Source organism: Tachypleus tridentatus, chromosome 4, assembly GCF_004210375.1.
Source record: "Tachypleus tridentatus isolate NWPU-2018 chromosome 4, ASM421037v1, whole genome shotgun sequence".
In the NCBI taxonomy this organism is placed as follows: domain Eukaryota; kingdom Metazoa; phylum Arthropoda; class Merostomata; order Xiphosura; family Limulidae; genus Tachypleus; species Tachypleus tridentatus.
In genome coordinates, this window is record NC_134828.1 from 63,445,368 (window position 1) to 63,470,090 (window position 24,723).

The 24,723-nt window shown below is 34.4% G+C and overlaps 1 protein-coding gene across 1 annotated transcript in view; it reads left to right on the forward strand.

The window, feature by feature from the left end:
- Positions 1-24,723, forward strand: part of LOC143249275 (glutamate receptor ionotropic, NMDA 3A-like) — a 263,119-nt gene that overhangs the window by 220,458 nt on the left and 17,938 nt on the right. The window contains exons 3-4 of the mRNA XM_076498833.1: positions 16,100-17,150; positions 21,858-21,982. Of these exons, the coding sequence (XP_076354948.1) occupies positions 16,100-17,150; positions 21,858-21,982 (1,176 nt within the window). The remainder of the gene's footprint in view (positions 1-16,099; positions 17,151-21,857; positions 21,983-24,723) is intronic.

Sequence of the window (24,723 nt, forward strand, 5' to 3'; positions counted from 1 at the left end):
AAGTTTTGTTTTGGTGTTCTCTGTAACGTACAGTAATATTTCATCACCCAAGTTTTGTTTTGGTGTTCTCTGTAACGTACAGTAATATTTCATCACCCAAGTTTTGTTTTGGTGTTCTCTGTAACGTACAGTAATATTTCATCACCCAAGTTTTGTTTTGGTGTTCTCTGTAACGTACAGTAATATTTCATCACCCAAGTTTTGTTTTGGTGTTCTCTGTAACGTACAGTAATATTTCATCACCCAAGTTTTGTTTTGGTGTTCTCTGTAACGTACAGTAATATTTCATCACCCAAGTTTTGTTTTGGTGTTCTCTGTAACGTACAGTAATATTTCATCACCCAAGTTTTGTTTTGGTGTTCTCTGTAACGTACAGTAATATTTCATCACCCAAGTTTTGTTTTGGTGTTCTCTGTAACGTACAGTAATATTTCATCACCCAAGTTTTGTTTTGTGTTCTCTGTAACGTACAGTAATATTTCATCACCCAAGTTTTGTTTTGGTGTTCTCTGTAACGTACAGTAATATTTCATCACCCAAGTTTTGTTTTGGTGTTCTCTGTAACGTACAGTAATATTTCATCACCCAAGTTTTGTTTTGGTGTTCTCTGTAACGTACAGTAATATTTCATCACCCAAGTTTTGTTTTGGTGTTCTCTGTAACGTACAGTAATATTTCATCACCCAAGTTTTGTTTTGGTGTTCTCTGTAACGTACAGTAATATTTCATCACCCAAGTTTTGTTTTGGTGTTCTCTGTAACGTACAGTAATATTTCATCACCCAAGTTTTGTTTTGGTGTTCTCTGTAACGTACAGTAATATTTCATCACCCAAGTTTTGTTTTGGTGTTCTCTGTAACGTACAGTAATATTTCATCACCCAAGTTTTGTTTTGGTGTTCTCTGTAACGTACAGTAATATTTCATCACCCAAGTTTTGTTTTGGTGTTCTCTGTAACGTACAGTAATATTTCATCACCCAAGTTTTGTTTTGGTGTTCTCTGTAACGTACAGTAATATTTCATCACCCAAGTTTTGTTTTGGTGTTCTCTGTAACGTACAGTAATATTTCATCACCCAAGTTTTGTTTTGGTGTTCTCTGTAACGTACAGTAATATTTCATCACCCAAGTTTTGTTTTGGTGTTCTCTGTAACGTACAGTAATATTTCATCACCCAAGTTTTGTTTTGTGTTCTCTGTAACGTACAGTAATATTTCATCACCCAAGTTTTGTTTTGGTGTTCTCTGTAACGTACAGTAATATTTCATCACCCAAGTTTTGTTTTGGTGTTCTCTGTAACGTACAGTAATATTTCATCACCCAAGTTTTGTTTTAACGTACAGTAATTCTCTGTAACGTACAGTAATATTTCATCACCCAAGTTTTGTTTTGGTGTTCTCTGTAACGTACAGTAATATTTCATCACCCAAGTTTTGTTTTGGTGTTCTCTGTAACGTACAGTAATATTTCATCACCCAAGTTTTGTTTTGGTGTTCTCTGTAACGTACAGTAATATTTCATCACCCAAGTTTTGTTTTGGTGTTCTCTGTAACGTACAGTAATATTTCATCACCCAAGTTTTGTTTTGGTGTTCTCTGTAACGTACAGTAATATTTCATCACCCAAGTTTTGTTTTGGTGTTCTCTGTAACGTACAGTAATATTTCATCACCCAAGTTTTGTTTTGGTGTTCTCTGTAACGTACAGTAATATTTCATCACCCAAGTTTTGTTTTGGTGTTCTCTGTAACGTACAGTAATATTTCATCACCCAAGTTTTGTTTTGTGTTCTCTGTAACGTACAGTAATATTTCATCACCCAAGTTTTGTTTTGGTGTTCTCTGTAACGTACAGTAATATTTCATCACCCAAGTTTTGTTTTGGTGTTCTCTGTAACGTACAGTAATATTTCATCACCCAAGTTTTGTTTTGGTGTTCTCTGTAACGTACAGTAATATTTCATCACCCAAGTTTTGTTTTGGTGTTCTCTGTAACGTACAGTAATATTTCATCACCCAAGTTTTGTTTTGGTGTTCTCTGTAACGTACAGTAATATTTCATCACCCAAGTTTTGTTTTGGTGTTCTCTGTAACGTACAGTAATATTTCATCACCCAAGTTTTGTTTTGGTGTTCTCTGTAACGTACAGTAATATTTCATCACCCAAGTTTTGTTTTGGTGTTCTCTGTAACGTACAGTAATATTTCATCACCCAAGTTTTGTTTTGTGTTCTCTGTAACGTACAGTAATATTTCATCACCTCATTTTGTTTTGGTGTTCTCTGTAACGTACAGTAATATTTCACCACCCAAGTTTTGTTTTGGTGTTCTCTGTAACGTACAGTAATATTTCATCACCCAAGTTTTGTTTTGGTGTTCTGTAACGTAACGTACAACGTAATATATTTCATCACCCAAGTTTTGTTTTGGTGTTCTCTGTAACGTACAGTAATATTTCATCACCCAAGTTTTGTTTTGGTGTTCTCTGTAACGTACAGTAATATTTCATCACCCAAGTTTTGTTTTGGTGTTCTCTGTAACGTACAGTAATATTTCATCACCCAAGTTTTGTTTTGGTGTTCTCTGTAACGTACAGTAATATTTCATCACCCAAGTTTTGTTTTGGTGTTCTCTGTAACGTACAGTAATATTTCATCACCCAAGTTTTGTTTTGTGTTCTCTGTAACGTACAGTAATATTTCATCACCCAAGTTTTGTTTTGGTGTTCTCTGTAACGTACAGTAATATTTCATCACCCAAGTTTTGTTTTGGTGTTCTCTGTAACGTACAGTAATATTTCATCACCCAAGTTTTGTTTTGGTGTTCTCTGTAACGTACAGTAATATTTCATCACCCAAGTTTTGTTTTGGTGTTCTCTGTAACGTACAGTAATATTTCATCACCCAAGTTTTGTTTTGGTGTTCTCTGTAACGTACAGTAATATTTCATCACCCAAGTTTTGTTTTGGTGTTCTCTGTAACGTACAGTAATATTTCATCACCCAAGTTTTGTTTTGGTGTTCTCTGTAACGTACAGTAATATTTCATCACCCAAGTTTTGTTTTGGTGTTCTCTGTAACGTACAGTAATATTTCATCACCCAAGTTTTGTTTTGGTGTTCTCTGTAACGTACAGTAATATTTCATCACCCAAGTTTTGTTTTGTGTTCTCTGTAACGTACAGTAATATTTCATCACCCAAGTTTTGTTTTGTACAGTAACGTACAGTAATATTTCATCACCCAAGTTTTGTTTTGGTGTTCTCTGTAACGTACAGTAATATTTCATCACCCAAGTTTTGTTTTGGTGTTCTCTGTAACGTACAGTAATATTTCATCACCCAAGTTTTGTTTTGGTGTTCTCTGTAACGTACATTAATATTTCATCACCCAAGTTTTGTTTTGGTGTTCTCTGTAACGTACAGTAATATTTCATCACCCAAGTTTTGTTTTGGTGTTCTCTGTAACGTACAGTAATATTTCATCACCCAAGTTTTGTTTTGTAACGTACAGTAATCTCTGTAAACGTACAGTAATATTTCATCACCCAAGTTTTGTTTTGTGTTCTCTGTAACCTACAGTAATATTTCATCACCCAAGTTTTGTTTTGGTGTTCTCTGTAACGTACAGTAATATTTCATCACCCAAGTTTTGTTTTGGTGTTCTCTGTAACGTACAGTAATATTTCATCACCCAAGTTTTGTTTTGGTGTTCTCTGTAACGTACAGTAATATTTCATCACCCAAGTTTTGTTTTGGTGTTCTCTGTAACGTACAGTAATATTTCATCACCCAAGTTTTGTTTTGGTGTTCTCTGTAACGTACAGTAATATTTCATCACCCAAGTTTTGTTTTGGTGTTCTCTGTAACGTACAGTAATATTTCATCACCCAAGTTTTGTTTTGGTGTTCTCTGTAACGTACAGTAATATTTCATCACCCAAGTTTTGTTTTGGTGTTCTCTGTAACGTACAGTAATATTTCATCACCCAAGTTTTGTTTTGGTGTTCTCTGTAACGTACAGTAATATTTCATCACCCAAGTTTTGTTTTGGTGTTCTCTGTAACGTACAGTAATATTTCATCACCCAAGTTTTGTTTGGTGTTCTCTGTAACGTACAGTAATATTTCATCACCCAAGTTTTGTTTTGGTGATTTCTGTAACGTACAGTAATATTTCATCACCAGTTTTGTTTTTTGTGTTCTCTGTAACGTACAGTAATATTTCATCACCCAAGTTTTGTTTTGGTGTTCTCTGTAACGTACAGTAATATTTCATCACCCAAGTTTTGTTTTGGTGTTCTCTGTAACGTACAGTAATATTTCATCACCCAAGTTTTGTTTTGGTGTTCTCTGTAACGTACAGTAATATTTCATCACCCAAGTTTTGTTTTGGTGTTCTCTGTAACGTACAGTAATATTTCATCACCCAAGTTTTGTTTTGGTGTTCTCTGTAACGTACAGTAATATTTCATCACCCAAGTTTTGTTTTGGTGTTCTCTGTAACGTACAGTAATATTTCATCACCCAAGTTTTGTTTTGGTGTTCTCTGTAACGTACAGTAATATTTCATCACCCAAGTTTTGTTTTGGTGTTCTCTGTAACGTACAGTAATATTTCATCACCCAAGTTTTGTTTTGGTGTTCTCTGTAACGTACAGTAATATTTCATCACCCAAGTTTTGTTTTGGTGTTCTCTGTAACGTACAGTAATATTTCATCACCCAAGTTTTGTTTTGGTGTTCTCTGTAACGTACAGTAATATTTCATCACCCAAGTTTTGTTTTGGTGTTCTCTGTAACGTACAGTAATATTTCATCACCCAAGTTGTGTTTTGGTGTTCTCTGTAACGTAACACAGTAATATTTCATCACCAAGTTTTGTTTTGGTGTTCTCTGTAACGTACAGTAATATTTCATCACCCAAGTTTTGTTTTGGTGTTCTCTGTAACGTACAGTAATATTTCATCACCCAAGTTTTGTTTTGGTGTTCTCTGTAACGTACAGTAATATTTCATCACCCAAGTTTTGTTTTGGTGTTCTCTGTAACGTACAGTAATATTTCATCACCCAAGTTTTGTTTTGGTGTTCTCTGTAACGTACAGTAATATTTCATCACCCAAGTTTTGTTTTGGTGTTCTCTGTAACGTACAGTAATATTTCATCACCCAAGTTTTGTTTTGGTGTTCTCTGTAACGTACAGTAATATTTCATCACCCAAGTTTTGTTTTGGTGTTCTCTGTAACGTACAGTAATATTTCATCACCCAAGTTTTGTTTTGGTGTTCTCTGTAACGTACAGTAATATTTCATCACCCAAGTTTTGTTTTGGTGTTCTCTGTAACGTACAGTAATATTTCATCACCCAAGTTTTGTTTTGGTGTTCTCTGTAACGTACAGTAATATTTCATCACCCAAGTTTTGTTTTGGTGTTCTCTGTAACGTACAGTAATATTTCATCACCCAAGTTTTGTTTTGGTGTTCTCTGTAACGTACAGTAATATTTCATCACCCAAGTTTTGTTTTGGTGTCTCTTTAACGTACAGTAATATTTCATCACCCACAGTAATATTTCATCACCCAAGTTTTGTTTTGTGTTCTCTGTAACGTACAGTAATATTTCATCACCCAAGTTTTGTTTTGGTGTTCTCTGTAACGTACAGTAATATTTCATCACCCAAGTTTTGTTTTGGTGTTCTCTGTAACGTACAGTAATATTTCATCACCCAAGTTTTGTTTTGGTGTTCTCTGTAACGTACAGTAATATTTCATCACCCAAGTTTTGTTTTGGTGTTCTCTGTAACGTACAGTAATATTTCATCACCCAAGTTTTGTTTTGGTGTTCTCTGTAACGTACAGTAATATTTCATCACCCAAGTTTTGTTTTGGTGTTCTCTGTAACGTACAGTAATATTTCATCACCCAAGTTTTGTTTTGGTGTTCTCTGTAACGTACAGTAATATTTCATAACGTACAGTAATATTTAATCACCCAAGTTTTGTTTTGGTGTTCTCTGTAACGTACAGTAATATTTCATCACCCAAGTTTTGTTTTGGTGTTCTCTGTAACGTACAGTAATATTTCATCACCCAAGTTTTGTTTTGGTGTTCTCTGTAACGTACAGTAATATTTCATCACCCAAGTTTTGTTTTACAGTAATATTTCATCACCCAAGTTTTGTGTTCTCTGTAACGTACAGTAATATTTCATCACCCAAGTTTTGTTTTGGTGTTCTCTGTAACGTACAGTAATATTTCATCACCCAAGTTTTGTTTTGGTGTTCTCTGTAACGTACAGTAATATTTCATCACCCAAGTTTTGTTTTGGTGTTCTCTGTAACGTACAGTAATATTTCATCACCCAAGTTTTGTTTTGGTGTTCTCTGTAACGTACAGTAATATTTCATCACCCAAGTTTTGTTTTGGTGTTCTCTGTAACGTACAGTAATATTTCATCACCCAAGTTTTGTTTTGGTGTTCTCTGTAACGTACAGTAATATTTCATCACCCAAGTTTTGTTTTGGTGTTCTCTGTAACGTACAGTAATATTTCATCACCCAAGTTTTGTTTTGTGTTCTCTGTAACGTACAGTAATATTTCATCACCCAAGTTTTGTTTTGGTGTTCTCTGTAACGTACAGTAATATTTCATCACCCAAGTTTTGTTTTGGTGTTCTCTGTAACGTACAGTAATATTTCATCACCCAAGTTTTGTTTTGGTGTTCTCTGTAACGTACAGTAATATTTCATCACCCAAGTTTTGTTTTGGTGTTCTCTGTAACGTACAGTAATATTTCATCACCCAAGTTTTGTTTTGGTGTTCTCTGTAACGTACAGTAATATTTCATCACCCAAGTTTTTTTTTTTTGGTGTTCTCTGTAACGTACAGTAATATTTCATCACCCAAGTTTTGTTTTGGTGTTCTCTGTAACGTACAGTAATATTTCATCACCCAAGTTTTGTTTTGGTGTTCTCTGTAACGTACAGTAATATTTCATCACCCAAGTTTTGTTTTGGTGTTCTCTGTAACGTACAGTAATATTTCATCACCCAAGTTTTGTTTTGGTGTTCTCTGTAACGTACAGTAATATTTCATCACCCAAGTTTTGTTTTGGTGTTCTCTGTAACGTACAGTAATATTTCATCACCCAAGTTTTGTTTTGGTGTTCTCTGTAACGTACAGTAATATTTCATCACCCAAGTTTTGTTTTGGTTTTCTCTGTAACGTACAGTAATATTTCTCACCCAAGTTTTGTAACGTACAGTAATATTTCATCACCCAAGTTTTGTTTTGGTGTTCTCTGTAACGTACAGTAATATTTCATCACCCAAGTTTTGTTTTGGTGTTCTCTGTAACGTACAGTAATATTTCATCACCCAAGTTTTGTTTTGGTGTTCTCTGTAACGTACAGTAATATTTCATCACCCAAGTTTTGTTTTGGTGTTCTCTGTAACGTACAGTAATATTTCATCACCCAAGTTTTGTTTTGGTGTTCTCTGTAACGTACAGTAATATTTCATCACCCAAGTTTTGTTTTGGTGTTCTCTGTAACGTACAGTAATATTTCATCACCCAAGTTTTGTTTTGGTGTTCTCTGTAACGTACAGTAATATTTTATCACCCACGTTGTGTTTTGATGTTATCTGTAACGTACAGTGATATTTCATCACCCAAGTTGTTTTGGTGTTCTCTGTAACGTACAGTAATATTTATCACCCAAGTTTTGTTTTGGTGTTCTCTGTAACGTACAGTAATATTTCATCACCCAAGTTTTGTTTTGGTGTTCTCTGTAACGTACAGTAATATTTCATCACCCAAGTTTTGTTTTGGTGTTCTCTGTAACGTACAGTAATATTTCATCACCCAAGTTTTGTTTTGGTGTTCTCTGTAACGTACAGTAATATTTCATCACCCAAGTTTTGTTTTGGTGTTCTCTGTAACGTACAGTAATATTTCATCACCCAAGTTTTGTTTTGGTGTTCTCTGTAACGTACAGTAATATTTCATCACCCAAGTTTTGTTTTGGTGTTATCTGTAACGTACAGTATTATTTCATCACCCAAGTTTTGTTTTCTGTGTTCTCTGTAACGTACAGTAATATTTCATCACCCAAGTTTTGTTTTGGTATACTCTGAAACTTACAGTAATATTTCATCACCCAAGTTTTGTTTTGGTGTTCTCTGTAACGTACAGTAATATTTCATCACCCAAGTTTTGTTTTGGTGTTCTCTGTAACGTACAGTAATATTTCATCACCCAAGTTTTGTTTTGGTGTTCTCTGTAACGTACAGTAATATTTCATCACCCAAGTTTTGTTTTGGTGTTCTCTGTAACGTACAGTAATATTTCATCACCCAAGTTTTGTTTTGGTGTTCTCTGTAACGTACAGTAATATTTCATCACCCAAGTTTTGTTTTGGTACAGTTCTCTGTAACGTACAGTAATATTTCATCACCCAAGTTTTGTTTTGGTGTTCTCTGTAACGTACAGTAATATTTCATCACCCAAGTTTTGTTTTGGTGTTCTCTGTAACGTACAGTAATATTTCATCACCCAAGTTTTGTTTTGTGTTCTCTGTAACGTACAGTAATATTTCATCACCCAAGTTTTGTTTTGGTGTTCTCTGTAACGTACAGTAATATTTCATCACCCAAGTTTTGTTTTGGTGTTCTCTGTAACGTACAGTAATATTTCATCACCCAAGTTTTGTTTTGGTGTTCTCTGTAACGTACAGTAATATTTCATCACCCAAGTTTTGTTTTGGTGTTCTCTGTAACGTACAGTAATATTTCATCACCCAAGTTTTGTTTTGGTGTTCTCTGTAACGTACAGTAATATTTCATCACCCAAGTTTTGTTTTGTTGTTCTCTGTAACGTACAGTAATATTTCATCACCCAAGTTTTGTTTTGGTGTTCTCTGTAACGTACAGTAATATTTCATCACCCAAGTTTTGTTTTGGTGTTCTCTGTAACGTACAGTAATATTTCATCACCCAAGTTTTGTTTTTGTGTTCTCTGTAACGTACAGTAATATTTCATCACCCAAGTTTTGTTTTGGTGTTCTCTGTAACGTACAGTAATATTTCATCACCCAAGTTTTGTTTTGGTGTTCTCTGTAACGTACAGTAATATTTCATCACCCAAGTTTTGTTTTGGTGTTCTCTGTAACGTACAGTAATATTTCATCACCCAAGTTTTGTTTTGGTGTTCTCTGTAACGTACAGTAATATTTCATCACCCAAGTTTTGTTTTGGTGTTCTCTGTAACGTACAGTAATATTTCATCACCCAAGTTTTGTTTTGTGTTCTCTGTAACGTACAGTAATATTTCATCACCCAAGTTTTGTTTTGGTGTTCTCTGTAACGTACAGTAATATTTCATCACCCAAGTTTTGTTTTGGTGTTCTCTGTAACGTACAGTAATATTTCATCACCCAAGTTTTGTTTTGGTGTTCTCTGTAACGTACAGTAATATTTCATCACCCAAGTTTTGTTTTGGTGTTCTCTGTAACGTACAGTAATATTTCATCACCCAAGTTTTGTTTTGGTGTTCTCTGTAACGTACAGTAATATTTCATCACCCAAGTTTTGTTTTGGTGTTCTCTGTAACGTACAGTAATATTTCATCACCCAAGTTTTGTTTTGGTGTTCTCTGTAACGTACAGTAATATTTCATCACCCAAGTTTTGTTTTGGTGTTCTCTGTAACGTACAGTAATATTTCATCACCCAAGTTTTGTTTTGGTGTTCTCTGTAACGTACAGTAATATTTCATCACTCTGTAACGTACAGTAATTTTCATCACCCAAGTTTTGTTTTGTGTTCTCTGTAACGTACAGTAATATTTCATCACCCAAGTTTTGTTTTGGTGTTCTCTGTAACGTACAGTAATATTTCATCACCCAAGTTTTGTTTTGGTGTTCTCTGTAACGTACAGTAATATTTCATCACCCAAGTTTTGTTTTGGTGTTCTCTGTAACGTACAGTAATATTTCATCACCCAAGTTTTGTTTTGGTGTTCTCTGTAACGTACAGTAATATTTCATCACCCAAGTTTTGTTTTGTGTTCTCTGTAACGTACAGTAATATTTCATCACCCAAGTTTTGTTTTGGTGTTCTCTGTAACGTACAGTAATATTTCATCACCCAAGTTTTGTTTTGGTGTTCTCTGTAACGTACAGTAATATTTCATCACCCAAGTTTTGTTTTGGTGTTCTCTGTAACGTACAGTAATATTTCATCACCCAAGTTTTGTTTTGGTGTTCTCTGTAACGTACAGTAATATTTCATCACCCAAACGTACAGTTTTGTTTTGGTTTGTTCTCTGTAACGTACAGTACATAATATTTCATCACCCAAGTTTTGTTTTGTGTTCTCTGTAACGTACAGTAATATTTCATCACCCAAGTTTTGTTTTGTGTTCTCTGTAACGTACAGTAATATTTCATCACCCAAGTTTTGTTTTGGTGTTCTCTGTAACGTACAGTAATATTTCATCACCCAAGTTTTGTTTTGGTGTTCTCTGTAACGTACAGTAATATTTCATCACCCAAGTTTTGTTTTGGTGTTCTCTGTAACGTACAGTAATATTTCATCACCCAAGTTTTGTTTTGGTGTTCTCTGTAACGTACAGTAATATTTCATCACCCAAGTTTTGTTTTGGTGTTCTCTGTAACGTACTCATGTAACGTACAGTAATATTTCATCACCCAAGTTTTGTTTTGGTGTTCTCTGTAACGTACAGTAATATTTCATCACCCAAGTTTTGTTTTGGTGTTCTCTGTAACGTACAGTAATATTTCATCACCCAAGTTTTGTTTTGGTGTTCTCTGTAACGTACAGTAATATTTCATCACCCAAGTTTTGTTTTGGTGTTCTCTGTAACGTACAGTAATATTTCATCACCCAAGTTTTGTTTTGGTGTTCTCTGTAACGTACAGTAATATTTCATCACCCAAGTTTTGTTTTGGTGTTCTCTGTAACGTACAGTAATATTTCATCACCCAAGTTTTGTTTTGGTGTTCTCTGTAACGTACAGTAATATTTCATCACCCAAGTTTTGTTTTGGTGTTCTCTGTAACGTACAGTAATATTTCATCACCCAAGTTTTGTTTTGGTGTTCTCTGTAACGTACAGTAATATTTCATCACCCAAGTTTTGTTTTGGTGTTCTCTGTAACGTACAGTAATATTTCATCACCCAAGTTTTGTTTTGGTGTTCTCTGTAACGTACAGTAATATTTCATCACCCAAGTTTTGTTTTGGTGTTCTCTGTAACGTACAGTAATATTTCATCACCCAAAGTAACAACATAATAAACAGTACAAATATATTGATATTGTTTTTTTTCTCTGTATTTAAGAGTTTAAAATTTTATTACCTTAAGCCATGAAATACAAAACGAAAATGTGACTTTTATCTATCCTTAATTTTCAAAAACTCGAGATATAACTTTTAAAGTTTCACCTTTTTGTTTTTATTCTGATGAAACTTTCGCTTTTTCTTAAAAGTTCAAGTTCGCTAGATTAGAAATAACTGAAACGTTTTAGAAAGACGAAGGAAAAGTTTAATAAAATAACTTATGCAACGTTTTTTTCTTCAACCCAGTATATTACGAAAACTTCAAGACGAAACAAATATATGGTTCATATAATATTTCTGAGACCAATAATTCAGGCTTCAGGTGTTGTTTTTCTTTCACATTCTTCTAAGTTGTTTTTTTTAATTTTTTATTACAAATCAGAAATATATAAAAAGTCTCAAGTATTTTGTTTCCACAAATGATTGCCCGGAAGTCCTTTCGTTGATGCATCGGATGTATAATGGTACACACTTGATTTGAAATGCTATTAACATGAGATCAAAGTAATTCCAAACTGTATTTTAAAGGCCGACTGCTTGTAAAACATGGGAACTTAATATTCCCAAAATTTGTGTTGAAAGTAATTTACTTCGCAGATGTTGTTGTTTTAACCTTCTTTGAACTCTGAAACATTATTTTTCTTATCTAGATATTTACTTTGAAAATTTTAAATTTTAAAACTAACAAGGTAATATATTTTTTAATACTTCAACAAAGTAAGTTTTCAGTACCTTTTCAATTTTGATTCGCTATTAACTCGTAATTTTTCGCACCATATTGTCAAAATTTGTGAAGTTTCTAAAGTTGAAAGAGTTAGCAAAGTTTTCAAAATGTGTCTTCTGTTTAACTATTTAATACAATTTCTAACGAACGACTAACTTTAAAGGCTTGGCATAACTTGATAGTTAGGGAGCTCGATTGCGGGTTCGAATTCCCGTCACCGAACATGCTCGCTCTTTCAGCTGTGAGAAGGTTATAATGTGACTGTCAATTTCACTATTCGTTGATAAAAAGAGTAGCCCAACAGTTAGCGGTTGGTGGTGTTAACTATCAAAATCATGCTCCGCAATTGGAGCCATGAATATGTTATAAGAGTAACTGTATATCAAATGTTCGTTTAATGGGTACTGTTAATTCTGTTAACTGGATGTTTTCTCTTTAGTCTGACCCGGCATGGCCAGGTGGTTAAGGCACTCGACTCGTAATCCGAGGGTCGCGCGCTCGAATCCCTGTCACACCAAACCTGCTCGGCCTTTTAACCGTGCGGGCGTTATAATGTGATGGTTAATCCCACTGTTCGTTGGTAAAAGAGTAGCCCAAGAGTTGGCGGTGGGTGGTGATGACAAGCTGCTTTGCCTATAGTTTTACACTGCTAAATTAGGGACAGCTAGCGCAGATATCCCACGTGTAGCTTTGCGCGAAATTCAAAAGAAACCAAAACAAACCCTTTAGTCTATTCGCAGCAGATAGGCCGATCTGGCTTTGATATAAGGAAAACACAAACAAAAACAAAACACAAACCATTTAGTTTATTACCTTAAATCTGTACGATTAGCGCAGATAGTTCTTGTTAGCTTTAAGTGAACATTTGAAACAAAAAAAAAACTTATTTTGTCAGGGTTAGGTTAAGAAATTTGAAAGTCGATGACTAATTTATGCTCTAAACTCCCGTAATATTCAACAATGATTACATTTTACTGTCATAATTTTGTTTATACAAGCTAAGAGTCTTACCCTACAAGCTAACTGAGCTTCGACATAAAATACGATACGAAAAAAAATAAACGAACTTTCTTTTGGTTAGCTGTGACTCCAGATTAAGCTCGCTCACTTCTTTTGACTTCATCAACGTTATTCTGCGTGTGTTATTTTTCATATTTATTAATACAATACAAAGTATTCCCTTACACTAACTTATTTATAATATGTTATTTTATTCTCTTTGTTTTAAAAGTAATTTAAAGCGACGTACCCAAGTCATCACGGTCCTTCAAAAACAGTTCACATCACTCGCTTGACGTCACCCGTTATTCCAATCAAGCCTTTCACGTCAGTAGCAATCGATGTACAACACTGATCCAGAAGAAACCGATATTGTGGTCAGATGTGTTTTGTTTTTTTTTCCATTTTCTTCTTTCCGATATTTTTTTTTTATTTACACCATATATAAGTATTCTTCAGATTATTTTGTATATTTACAGAATGCTCTTCCGCTGTGAGAATATATAATCTAATTTCATGTTTACATTCTTATTAACATCATCTTTGTTGCAATATATTACATGTTTACAAAACATATAAAAAATAAAAGATTTATTTAGTAGTGTTTAAACCGTTAATCAAATTAAATTACGGTATTTCTTTTACAGCAGCTAGCTGTTTCCAGTGGAAATAATGTGAACTTTGACTTCAACCGTATCTTTTCTTTTGTTTCTTTTAACCTGGCAGAGAAAGGGGTGTGAAAAGTGTGAAATAATTATTGGGTCATACTTAATAAAGCATTTAAGCTAACTGCACTTACTTACTGGTTCATATCTCTACTCACAAGAAGTCGTTCAGTAAGGAAACATGTTTTAGTAACTTCTCTTTCCTCACTTTTAATTACTGTCTGTTTTCATAATTATTTATATTATATCATACTTGTTGTTCTGTAATCTTTCAGCAAAGTTGGCTACAATTACATTATAGTAGAAATGAAATGATTTACAAGCTTTACACACAGAGTAAAATAATTTCAACCAAGTTTTTAATCCATTTGGCAGTAGAACTTAAAATAAATCATTTGTGGATGTATTTTTACAGTTAAACGATTACTGATCATTCCATTCATGAAGTGAAAAAAAAACCAACACTATTCTGAGATTTAACTATACGTTTTACTTTTGATTTTTTCCAGTTTGTATAGTAGACATTTATCCATTCTGTGCCGACAAACAAACTTAGTAGATACAACATAAATTTGATTCATTGAGGAGTAGAAATCAAATCTATCTCTATTGCTTCTTTCATTCTTTATTACTGCTGTGTTACCTCTTTTTTACTTCAGCTGTGATTTTTAAACAGACGATATTTGTTTTAAGTCGTGACATGCTTCAACTTTGTAAACGAAATTTCCGTGATATTTAATCGTTGCTTCAAGCTATATTCCTTTTAATTGACCATTTATTGGTATTCGTGCTTGAAACATGGAAGTAACTTTGACTGAAACACAAAATACAAATGGTAGGTTTTGGTAGAACGGTAGTAAACACTTCTTGTTAAGGTTCAATGAACATCCTGTCCGAACAGAACATATTTTTTTTATAAGTTATAAAGTGATTAACAAGTTTCATTCATTTCTTAGAGCATGGAGATCTGTCTCGTATTCTTTAATCATGTGGATTCTTTGCGTTTAATTGTGTAAATTTGATCTTTTAAAATTCGAATAACTCGTTAAATGAATAAAAACTGAGAAAAGCACATTTCCCATTCTACGGTGTTTCATCTCTCACCATGTACGTGAAAAGTGATAAAGCAAATGAATTATAAATGAGGTATTTGTTACTAGATATTTTATTTGTTACATGCTTAACATGACAAGAGAGGTTTCACTGAAAATTATTTGACAACGAAACGTTTTGTAGCTACAGTAAGATTAGTGTTTCTTCTATGAGCGTAACTGTAAATTTTTCTTTAAAAAAGTTACATTCATGTGTTTAGTGGTATTTTGTTTAAAAAACATTTCAATAATATATTTTTTACAACAATGAATTTGATCTTGGTGGTTAAAGCATTCGACTCGTAATCTGAAAGTCGCGGGTTCCAATCCCCGTCACACCAAACATGTTCGAACTTTCAGCTGTGGAGGCGTTATAATGTACGACCAATCCCACTATTCGCTCGTAAAAGAGTAGCCGAGGAGTTTGAGGTGGGTGGTGATGACTAGCTGCTTTCCCTCTAGTCTTTTACTGCTAAATTAGGGACGGCTAGCGCAGATAGCCCTCGTGTCGCTTTGCGCGAAATCCAAAACAAACCCATGAAACCAATCTTTATTTGTGCGTTTGCAGTTGTCTAGTGATAAAAAAAAGCCATTGGTAATTTTTGTTTACAAAAGTGTAACGACATTAGGGGTTGACGTAATACACAATTATCTTTGAAATAAAATCACCATAGCGTAGAAAATTGCAAATGGTCACCTAAAACTAATTAAAACAAGTGTGATATATTGGATGGCACTCGAAACAACAGTAAACTCCCCTTACACATATTATTGTTGATAGACTACGTAAATACTTAGAATTTATTACAAAATATTAAAATACTATAGATTCATGATCGTATTTTTCAACTGTGTTATTGTTAATAGACTACATAAATACTCAAAATTTGTTACAGAAGATAAAGATATACGACTGATGTTTTAATGTGTCAACCTGTTAAAGCTTCGGTTTAACTTCTAACCATTCATATACCGTTGTGATTCAGTGCTTCTTCAGTTCCATATATAATATTCCAATATTTTATTACATTTTTATCATAAAAAACACCTGGAGAAATAAACTTTGCGCGCATAAATTAGCTTTAAACAAAGTGTGAATCATTTGTTATTCAATTCTAAGACACGTTTCTTTAGATCTATTGCTCTCTAACTAGGCTTACTAGAGGTAGTTATTGTCCTAAATTTTAGTTAAATAATAGTTCATGTTTAAGACTGATTTTATTTGTTGACTTTATTACTGTATACAACTATTTAATTTCTTTTACCTTGTTGTCTAGTTCTCTGAAAAATGTCATGTACAACAGAAATCACAGCAATCATTTCGACTATTCAACTCATCAAAGCAGACGTCACGGGTTTTCGACAGTGTTTGAGATTCTGAACCTAGCGCCATCTATCAACGATTTTCTTCACTGGCAAGTCATAGGAAACATCAGCGGCTTATCTGTCCGGCTAAACACCGTTCTTTGGGTCGGATCGGGAAGAATGGAACCGTGGCCAACTGGTAGACAGCGCTTCCGAGTGACAACATCTTACAATCCACCTTTTGTTCAAAAATCCACTAGGGTTAGCAATGGAAGCTGCTTAATGGGCATACCTTGTCTTCAGGTACGAAGTAATCGTAAAGACGAGTTAGTAAGTATCTTTGCGGATTACGCACAAGGTAGAGCCGAAGGTGAGACCTACAATGTCACCTGCTGTTCTGGGATTACTATGGACCTCCTGACAGACTTAGCGCGTGACCTAGATTTCGACTACGACCTTTATTTGGTAGCTGACGGTATGTTTGGCACGAGTCGAGGAGGTGAGTACTGGAACGGTATCACAGCTGACCTCATCAGCGGTGCCGCGCACTTGACTTTCTCTTCCTTCAGTATCACTAGCATACGGTATCAAGTAATCGACTTCTCGGTCCCCTATTTTCATTCTGGGGTTTCTTGTCTTGCGTCTTCCAAGTTACACGATGTACCGCTGTCAGCTTTCCTGGTACCTTTCAGTGTTCATCTCTGGGTCGCTATCTTTGCTAGTCTCAACGTCACAGCTTTCGCTGCCGCCATTTATGAGTGGCTGAGCCCTTTCGGTCTCAATCCCTGGGGACGACAACGGACCAAAAATTTCAGCCTGGCCTCTGCACTTTGGGTTATGTGGTCGCTTCTCTTCAGTCACCTGGTGGCCTTCAAAGCCCCGAAATCTTGGCCCAACAAGGTTCTCATCAATCTTTGGGGATGCTTCAGTGTTATATTCTTAGCATCTTACACCGCCAACATAGCTGCTCTTTTCGCAGGCCTGTTTTTTCAGCTCCGAGTTGATGACCTCCATGATTCTAGTGTGAGTATCTGTGGGTAGTTATGTTTGTTACTTAAATGCATGTTTGTTTGTTTATTTTTCAGCTCTGAGTTGATGACCTCCATAATTGTTATGGGTTATTAAATTTTTGACTTAAACATGTATTGTGGTTTATATTGTATGTAAAAATACTTCTCTTTTTAACAAATGAACTCTTTCTCTCCATCCAAAATTTTAAAACGAAATCTTAACTGAGTGAAAATGCAAGTCTGGTGGTGTATAAAACACAAGAATAGAATTAGAGTATTGTACAAATTAACTTTATCTTAAGAATTCGATAAGAACATGAAATAAATACTTCTGTATATCACACTAAAAATCATACATTAATACTTATATCTTACAGTCAACTAGTTAAGAAACATTTAAAAATTGATTGGTTACTTTTTAACATAAGACGAACGTTATAATCTGATACAAGCACTGAGCATACCCTTATAATTCCCTCGGTGGACTCAGCGGATAGCCAAATGTGGCTTTGCTATAAGAAAAAAACACACAAAACACAATACCTTTACAAAATATTGTCCCTAATAGCTCAGCAGGACGTCTGAGTGTAAAAAGTGAATTTTGAAGCACGTGGTGGGCAGATCCCAGATCACACATTGTGTAGTCTGGCGCTTAACAATAAACAAACAACTGAAAATATTATATTCCGATAAAAAAAACTTTAGTATTCACCTGTACAATAAATGCTGTGCCCCGATACACAATATTAGTCTATACCTTTACAAAAAAAAAATATATCCCGATATCACTGTATACCTTTACAAGTGTTATATTCTGACACATTTCTCTAGTATTCACCTTTACAGGAAATAATATATCCTGACACAATACCAGCGTATATCTTTACAAGAAATTATATGTTCTGACACAATATCAGTATATACCTGTAAAAAACTGATATATTCCAACACAATATCAGCGTATACCTATAAAAGAAGTTATTTACGGAACCTGCAAGATCCGTAAAAACAATTTACGTAATGTAAATTGGAATAACTGTTAATTAGTAGTACTTTAATTAAAAACCAGAAACAACAAGATTAATGATCTAATCAGTCATTAGCTCCTCTTCAGCAGACTGTTAAAATCCAGGATTCTCTCCATTATCCAAGCATTAAGTTAATTGTTTGTTGTAGAAACTTCTATTGATCACTAAAGTTATTCCTTTGGACAGTAGAGGATTAGTTACCAAGCGATAGGATTCAACTGATATCTGACTTTTATTGTGAACTTTAATCTTAAAGCCAAAGCGACAAGATTTCTGAAAGGTTCAACTGTTTGTCAAATTATCACACGGCCCGGCATGGCCAAGTGTGTTAAGGCGTTCGCCTCGTAATCCGAGGGTCGCAGATTCGAATTTCGGTCGCACCAAACATGCTCGCCCTTTCAGCCGTGGGGGAGATATAATGTGACAGTCAATCCCACTATTTGTCGGTAAAAGAGTAGCCCAAAAGTTGGCGGTGAGTGGTGATGACTAGCTGCCTTCCCTCTAGTCTTACACTGCTAAATTAGGGACGGCTAGCGCAGATAGCCCTCGAGTAACCGTGCGCGAAATTCAAAAGACAACAACAACAAACAACATCAAATTATCACAAAAGATCTAAGCTAAACTGGAAGATATATCGGTGTGACTTCTCTCCATACCTATTTAACAAATTCATCGTTATGTTTTATGGCGCACAATAATTATATTGTTATTACACGTGCATATTTGCAACTTTAAGCTACTGTTCATAGTGATACGTTAATTAACTTAACTGTAGAATGAATTATAGTTGTATGAGAATAATTAATGTATAGGGCTTCAGATCCTGCAGAAGATGAAGAACTACAAAATACACAGACGTTAAATTCCGATTAGTTAAGGTTTCTGTTTGTTTGTTTGGAATTCAGCACAAAGCTACACCATGAACTTTTCGTGGTTTGCCCACAACGGGTATCGAAACCTGGTTTATAGCGGTGTGAGTTCGCAGACATATATCGCTGTGCTACTGTGGGTTAATTTAAGGTATTCAGATTTGCTACTTATTATACTGAAGTCAATGACTTGATAGCGTAACGACTTTTAACATGTTTCATCGTGTATCCACCCTCTGAAATACTGTGTACTGATGTTTGGATTAACATACTGACCATTGGTTAATAATGTGTTTCGATCTTTGATAGCACTAACTTTGCACTAATGTAGTTCCTTTTGTTTGTTTGTTTTTGAATTTCGCGTAAAGCTACTCGAAGATTATCTGCACTAGCCGTCCCTAATTTAGTATTATAAGACAAGAGGGAAGGCAACTAGTCATTATCACCTACTGCCAACTCTTGGGCTACTCTTTTACCAACGAATAGTGGGATTGATCGTAACATTATAACTCCCCCACGGCTGAAAGGGCGAGCATCTTTGATGTAACTGTCTTTCGTTACTAAAATGCTGACAACAAGCAACAGTAAAACTTACCAAAACTGTTCTACTTAAGTGTGCAGCAAGGTGTCATTATTTTGTCTGCAACTGGCTTAATTAATTGTTTACACAATTTCTATACAAAGAGTGAGGAATATCAATTTTAGTATTAAGTGATTAAGCTTACATGACATATTTTCAGAAAATGTTTGCCCTGTAGTAATGGATATCAAATTTTGATTATTCACAAAGTGAGTGACATTTTCTCCCTCCTAGATGATCTAATTATCGCTTAGAAACTACCCCACTCACATTATTATTTGTATAAACCAGAAACCAAAGTTGTATTTGTGAAATACTGAAAATTTAAAATATATATATTTTTCCTAAATAAATCATACGTATAACACATCTTAATGTTTTTTATTACTTTGCTGTAATCACGAGAACATTGGCAGACTGTCTTACGTTACTAAACTCCGACAACAAGCAACTTACCAAAATTGTACGTCAATTCGAACCCACAACCCTCAGATTAATTGTCGAAAGCTTTAACCACCTGGCCACACCCGACCGACGTCTTTTTTGGCCTACTCTAGACAGTAGATACAGAAAGTAAATGAGCCCCACTTATTTTAATCTTCTAAATAACATATATGGTATTTCTCTGTGGTATAATTACCTTCTCACTAATCTTTGTTATAAATAAATCATCAGTGAAAAGATATTCGTCATAAAACATTTACAGACGGACGCAAGAGAAAGATGACATCACTACATACATGAACGGTCTACATTCTTCAGAAAATTCATTAATTCATCTAATAATCAGGGACATCTATACAGTTTGTACATTTTCTCTTGAATGTTATTGATCCTTCATCCCGACGTGTTATGTTTAAAACTGATAACTATTTAACAAACAATTAAATCGTACAAGATATCAAATTGTAATAGTAAATGTTTCCTTGTTTAAAAATATTTTATCTTTTGTCTTTGAATCTTGGGTTCGAGTCTTGTTCACTATCAGTGTTGATCTTTAGCCACGATATTAAAGTACACGATGAGTTAAAGCTTATATTTAATAATATGATAAGGAAGGATCGTAAACAAGCGAAGTCTTGTTCGTTGCAACATGTGTTTCTGACACGTCTTTAACAGCTTTGTAAAACTTCCATTCAATCTATTTATACATGTAGTACAATGTTTATAATGTGTAACAAGTTTTGTTTCTCATCAGTTCTCGTAACTGACAAAGTAGCAGAAACATTATTATTCTTGCACTATTTGATAGTATCGATTTAAAGTTGAGAGAAAAAGTAGATTTTTTTCACCTTGTTCACTTATTGTAGTTTTTGTTCTTGATGATTTTTGTATTTCTAACTTGGACAGTAGTTAACCTAGATTTTAGTCAATGGATGATTATATAATGTAACTTAAAAATTCAATTACAGCTATTTTTAACGGACGTTATGTAGCTTATTACCTGCTTTTCAGTCCCTAATGTAATGTAGCTCATTATCTTATCAGCTGCTTCCCAGTCCCTGGTGTAATGTAGCTCATTACATTATCAGCTGCTTCCCAGTCCCTGGTGTAATGTAGCTCATTACATTATCAGCTGCTTCCCAGTCCCTGGTGTAATCTAGCTCATTACATTATCAGCTGCTTCCCAGTCCCTGGTGTAATGTAGCTCATTACAGCTTTCCCAGTCCCTGGTGTAATGTAGCTCATTACATTATCAGCTGCTTCCCAGTCCCTGGTGTAATGTAGCTCATTACATTATCAGCTGCTTCCCAGTCCCTGGTGTAATCTAGCTCATTACATTATCAGCTGCTTCCCAGTCCCTGGTGTAATGTAGCTCATTGCATTATCAGCTGCTTCCCAGTCCCTGGTGTAATGTAGCTCATTACATTATCAGCTGCTTCCCAGTCCCTGGTGTAATGTAGCTCATTACATTATCAGCTGCTTCCCCGTCTCTAGTGTAATCTAGCTCATTACCTTATCAGTTACTTCCCCATCCCTAGTGTAATGTAGCTCATTATCTTATCATCTGCTTCCAGTCCCTGGTGTAATGTAGCTCATTACCGTATCAGCTGCTTTCCAGTCCTTGTTGTAATGTAGCTCATTACATTATCAGCTTCTGCTAAGTCTTCTACTAATAATTTCTTGAACTTCTTCGTGGTATTTTTTCATTTGATAGACATTAATATTTTAACTCTTGTCTTAAATTGAATTATTTGTATTAGTAAAACACATACAATAAATAACTCCTTCCACTTTTCCAGCTTTTAAACCAGCGGACTGGGGCTGCCAAGGGAAGTGCGGCCGAAGGTTACGTGTTTAGCGAGAATACAAGACTTTGGCAGCATATCCAAAAGTACGAAGTTGAGACGCTAGAGGGCGGGTTGGAAAACTCAGGTAATACTTTGTTTGTATTTTGTTAAGCGCATAGCCTCACAATGACATCGAAACCCAATTTTTAGAGTTATAAGTTCTTTCTCAGACTCACCAATGAGAATATTCTGTTTAACATTTATTTCTTGTTCCATGTTAGCTTTTGTATTTATTTTTATTGGTTAACCATTATCTTGTGATCGGATTAGTTGCTCTGACATCAAATTTCCTTAGTGAAATCCCTAAAACTTTCAAAATACCCTTCAAGTTCTATTTTCTCTTCCCTAATTCAAAACGGGATCAGTCAATTTGACCGACACCCATTTTTTAGAATTATAAGTTCTTTTTCAGACACCTCTGAGCCACAGGCAAGAATATTCTGTTCAACAGTTATTTCCTGTTCGTTTCTACTTTTGTTTTACAATAGAATACATGTGATTTTTTTCATTTTTAAGTTTGGTCTAATAACGACGTCATTTAAGGAGGCAAGTTCTAATTTGAAAAAAGAGCGAATAGTACAGAATTGAGGAAACTATAATAAAACTATATATTTTTAAGAACTAAACTTGGAGCATTAACTTGAGAAGCGGAAATTTAATAAATCTTTGCTAAGAATAAAATAAAAGTTTAAAGAGATTGGTAGTTAATACGTTTGTTGTTAAGCGCAACATTACACAATTGGTTATCTACTCGTCATAGGTACTGAAAACCTGTTTTCTTACATTATAAGCCTTCACATCTGCCGCTCAGCTACGTGAGAGAGCAAGAATATTTATGTCTTACCAAATATAAAAAAACAACCTTATTTTAATGTTGTTTCTTCAGATGCCACCAGTGATATTTCCATATCAGTCAAAAGAATATTATGAATGAATTTCCTAGTAAACCGATAGGTGACGCTTATCCAGAAAAGCTGTTTGATTAAGAAAATAAAATTCATAAATCATTATCACAAACAACGTCATCAAATTCGAGCTAACAATTTAATTTAATTAAGACTGTTTTGATATTCAAAAGGGCTGTTTTAAATAGAGCTTCATGTTAGTCCATTAGATTACTATAACGATTGTAACTATAACTATTTCTAACATGTTGGTATTACTTCGTAAGTTATTTAAATCGTAGTTTTGTTCATTATGACACTTTAACGTTATATATATATATTTGTAGAAACGTAGTGACTTCGATAAAGGTTTAAGTTTTTAATTTAAGTAAAAATAAAGTTATGACAACATTAGAATGTTAATATAGAAATAAAAATATAGCACAAGCTGATTCTTTACACACATGGTACCGAATTTTTAATTTAGTCCTATTAGTTTCAAGGAGTAAATGCACACTTAGATATCGCGTTCGATAACTCAGAAATAAGTTTGAGGGCATATAACGCTCAAATCCGGGTTTCGTATTGATAGTTTCATTTTTACATTTTCATTGGCTTATCCTGTACGCACAGGAGACAAATCGCGTAAATATACATGTGTGTGTCTGATTTTTATAAAGTATTTAAAATTTTAGTTTTTTGGGGAAAATGATTTTAAATATAATATAGGAGTGTACTAATTATTATCAAGTTTATTTATTCCCTTTGGGTCAAGTAATGATCGTTCTTTAATTTAGATAAAATGCCCCGTTGTTTCGACTTGCTAAGTTTATACCTTTAGGCCCGGCATGGCCAGGTTGGTTAAGGCGTTCGACTCGTAATCTGAGAGTCGCGGGTTCGAATCCCATCACACCAAACATGCTCGCCCTTTCAGGCGTGGGGGCGTTCTAAGTGACGGTCAATTCCACTATTCATTGGCAAAAGAGTAGCCCAAGGGTTGACAGTGGATGATGACGGCTAGCTGCCTTCCCTATTTTTACTTGGCAAAATTAGGGACGGCTAGCGCAGATAGCGCTCATATAGCTTTGCGCGAAATTCAAAACAAACCAAACTCTCTTTAAAAATGTTTTCGTGTTTTTTTATGCATAGGCCATCGTACTCATACTATATATTTATATACACAATGAAATTATTTTTCTCTGTAAAAGTTCGAAATTGTTCCTTTTGTAATTATCTTTGGAATTTCTTTTCATTTAGTTGTGTCATAAATGTCAGAATTTATCGTGTTAAACTAGTCTAAGATTTATAAAACAGCTACCTCATCAAATGTTCTCGACTCTTTGAGAACTCATTTTATATCAGGTTTCATTTTCTTATTTGAAATTTTTATTGAAAAAAACGAGATCAGAAATAGATATCAAATTTACTATAATAATATAATAATAATTATAATTGATAATAATATAAAATATTTAATAATATTAGAGAAAACTTTGCAGCAATCTGTAAATATCTTGAAGAATAGAGCTAACAGATTTTTACCTTTTAACAGAGAAATATAAATAGATGAGCTAATTTATGTTTCTAGCTGAAAAGGTTTCTTTGTTTGTTGTCAAGTGTATAGCTACGTAATGGGCCATCTGTTCGCTGTCCACGACGGATGTTGAAACTCGGGTTTTAGCCTTGTAACTCCACAGTGATAGCTGTACTCAAGACTTTAAAAAATACCCATGTAATGATCTAATATAGCAGATCAGCGTATGTTTTCTTATAGCAAAGACACATCGCGCTATCTGCTGAGCCCACTGAGGGGAATCGAACCCCTAATTTTAACGTTGTAAATCCGTAAACATACCGCTGTACTAGCGAGGGCAGGAGATTAGGGGCTAAATAAACCTGTTAAGTGTAAACATTATAATAATCAGATTTGTACT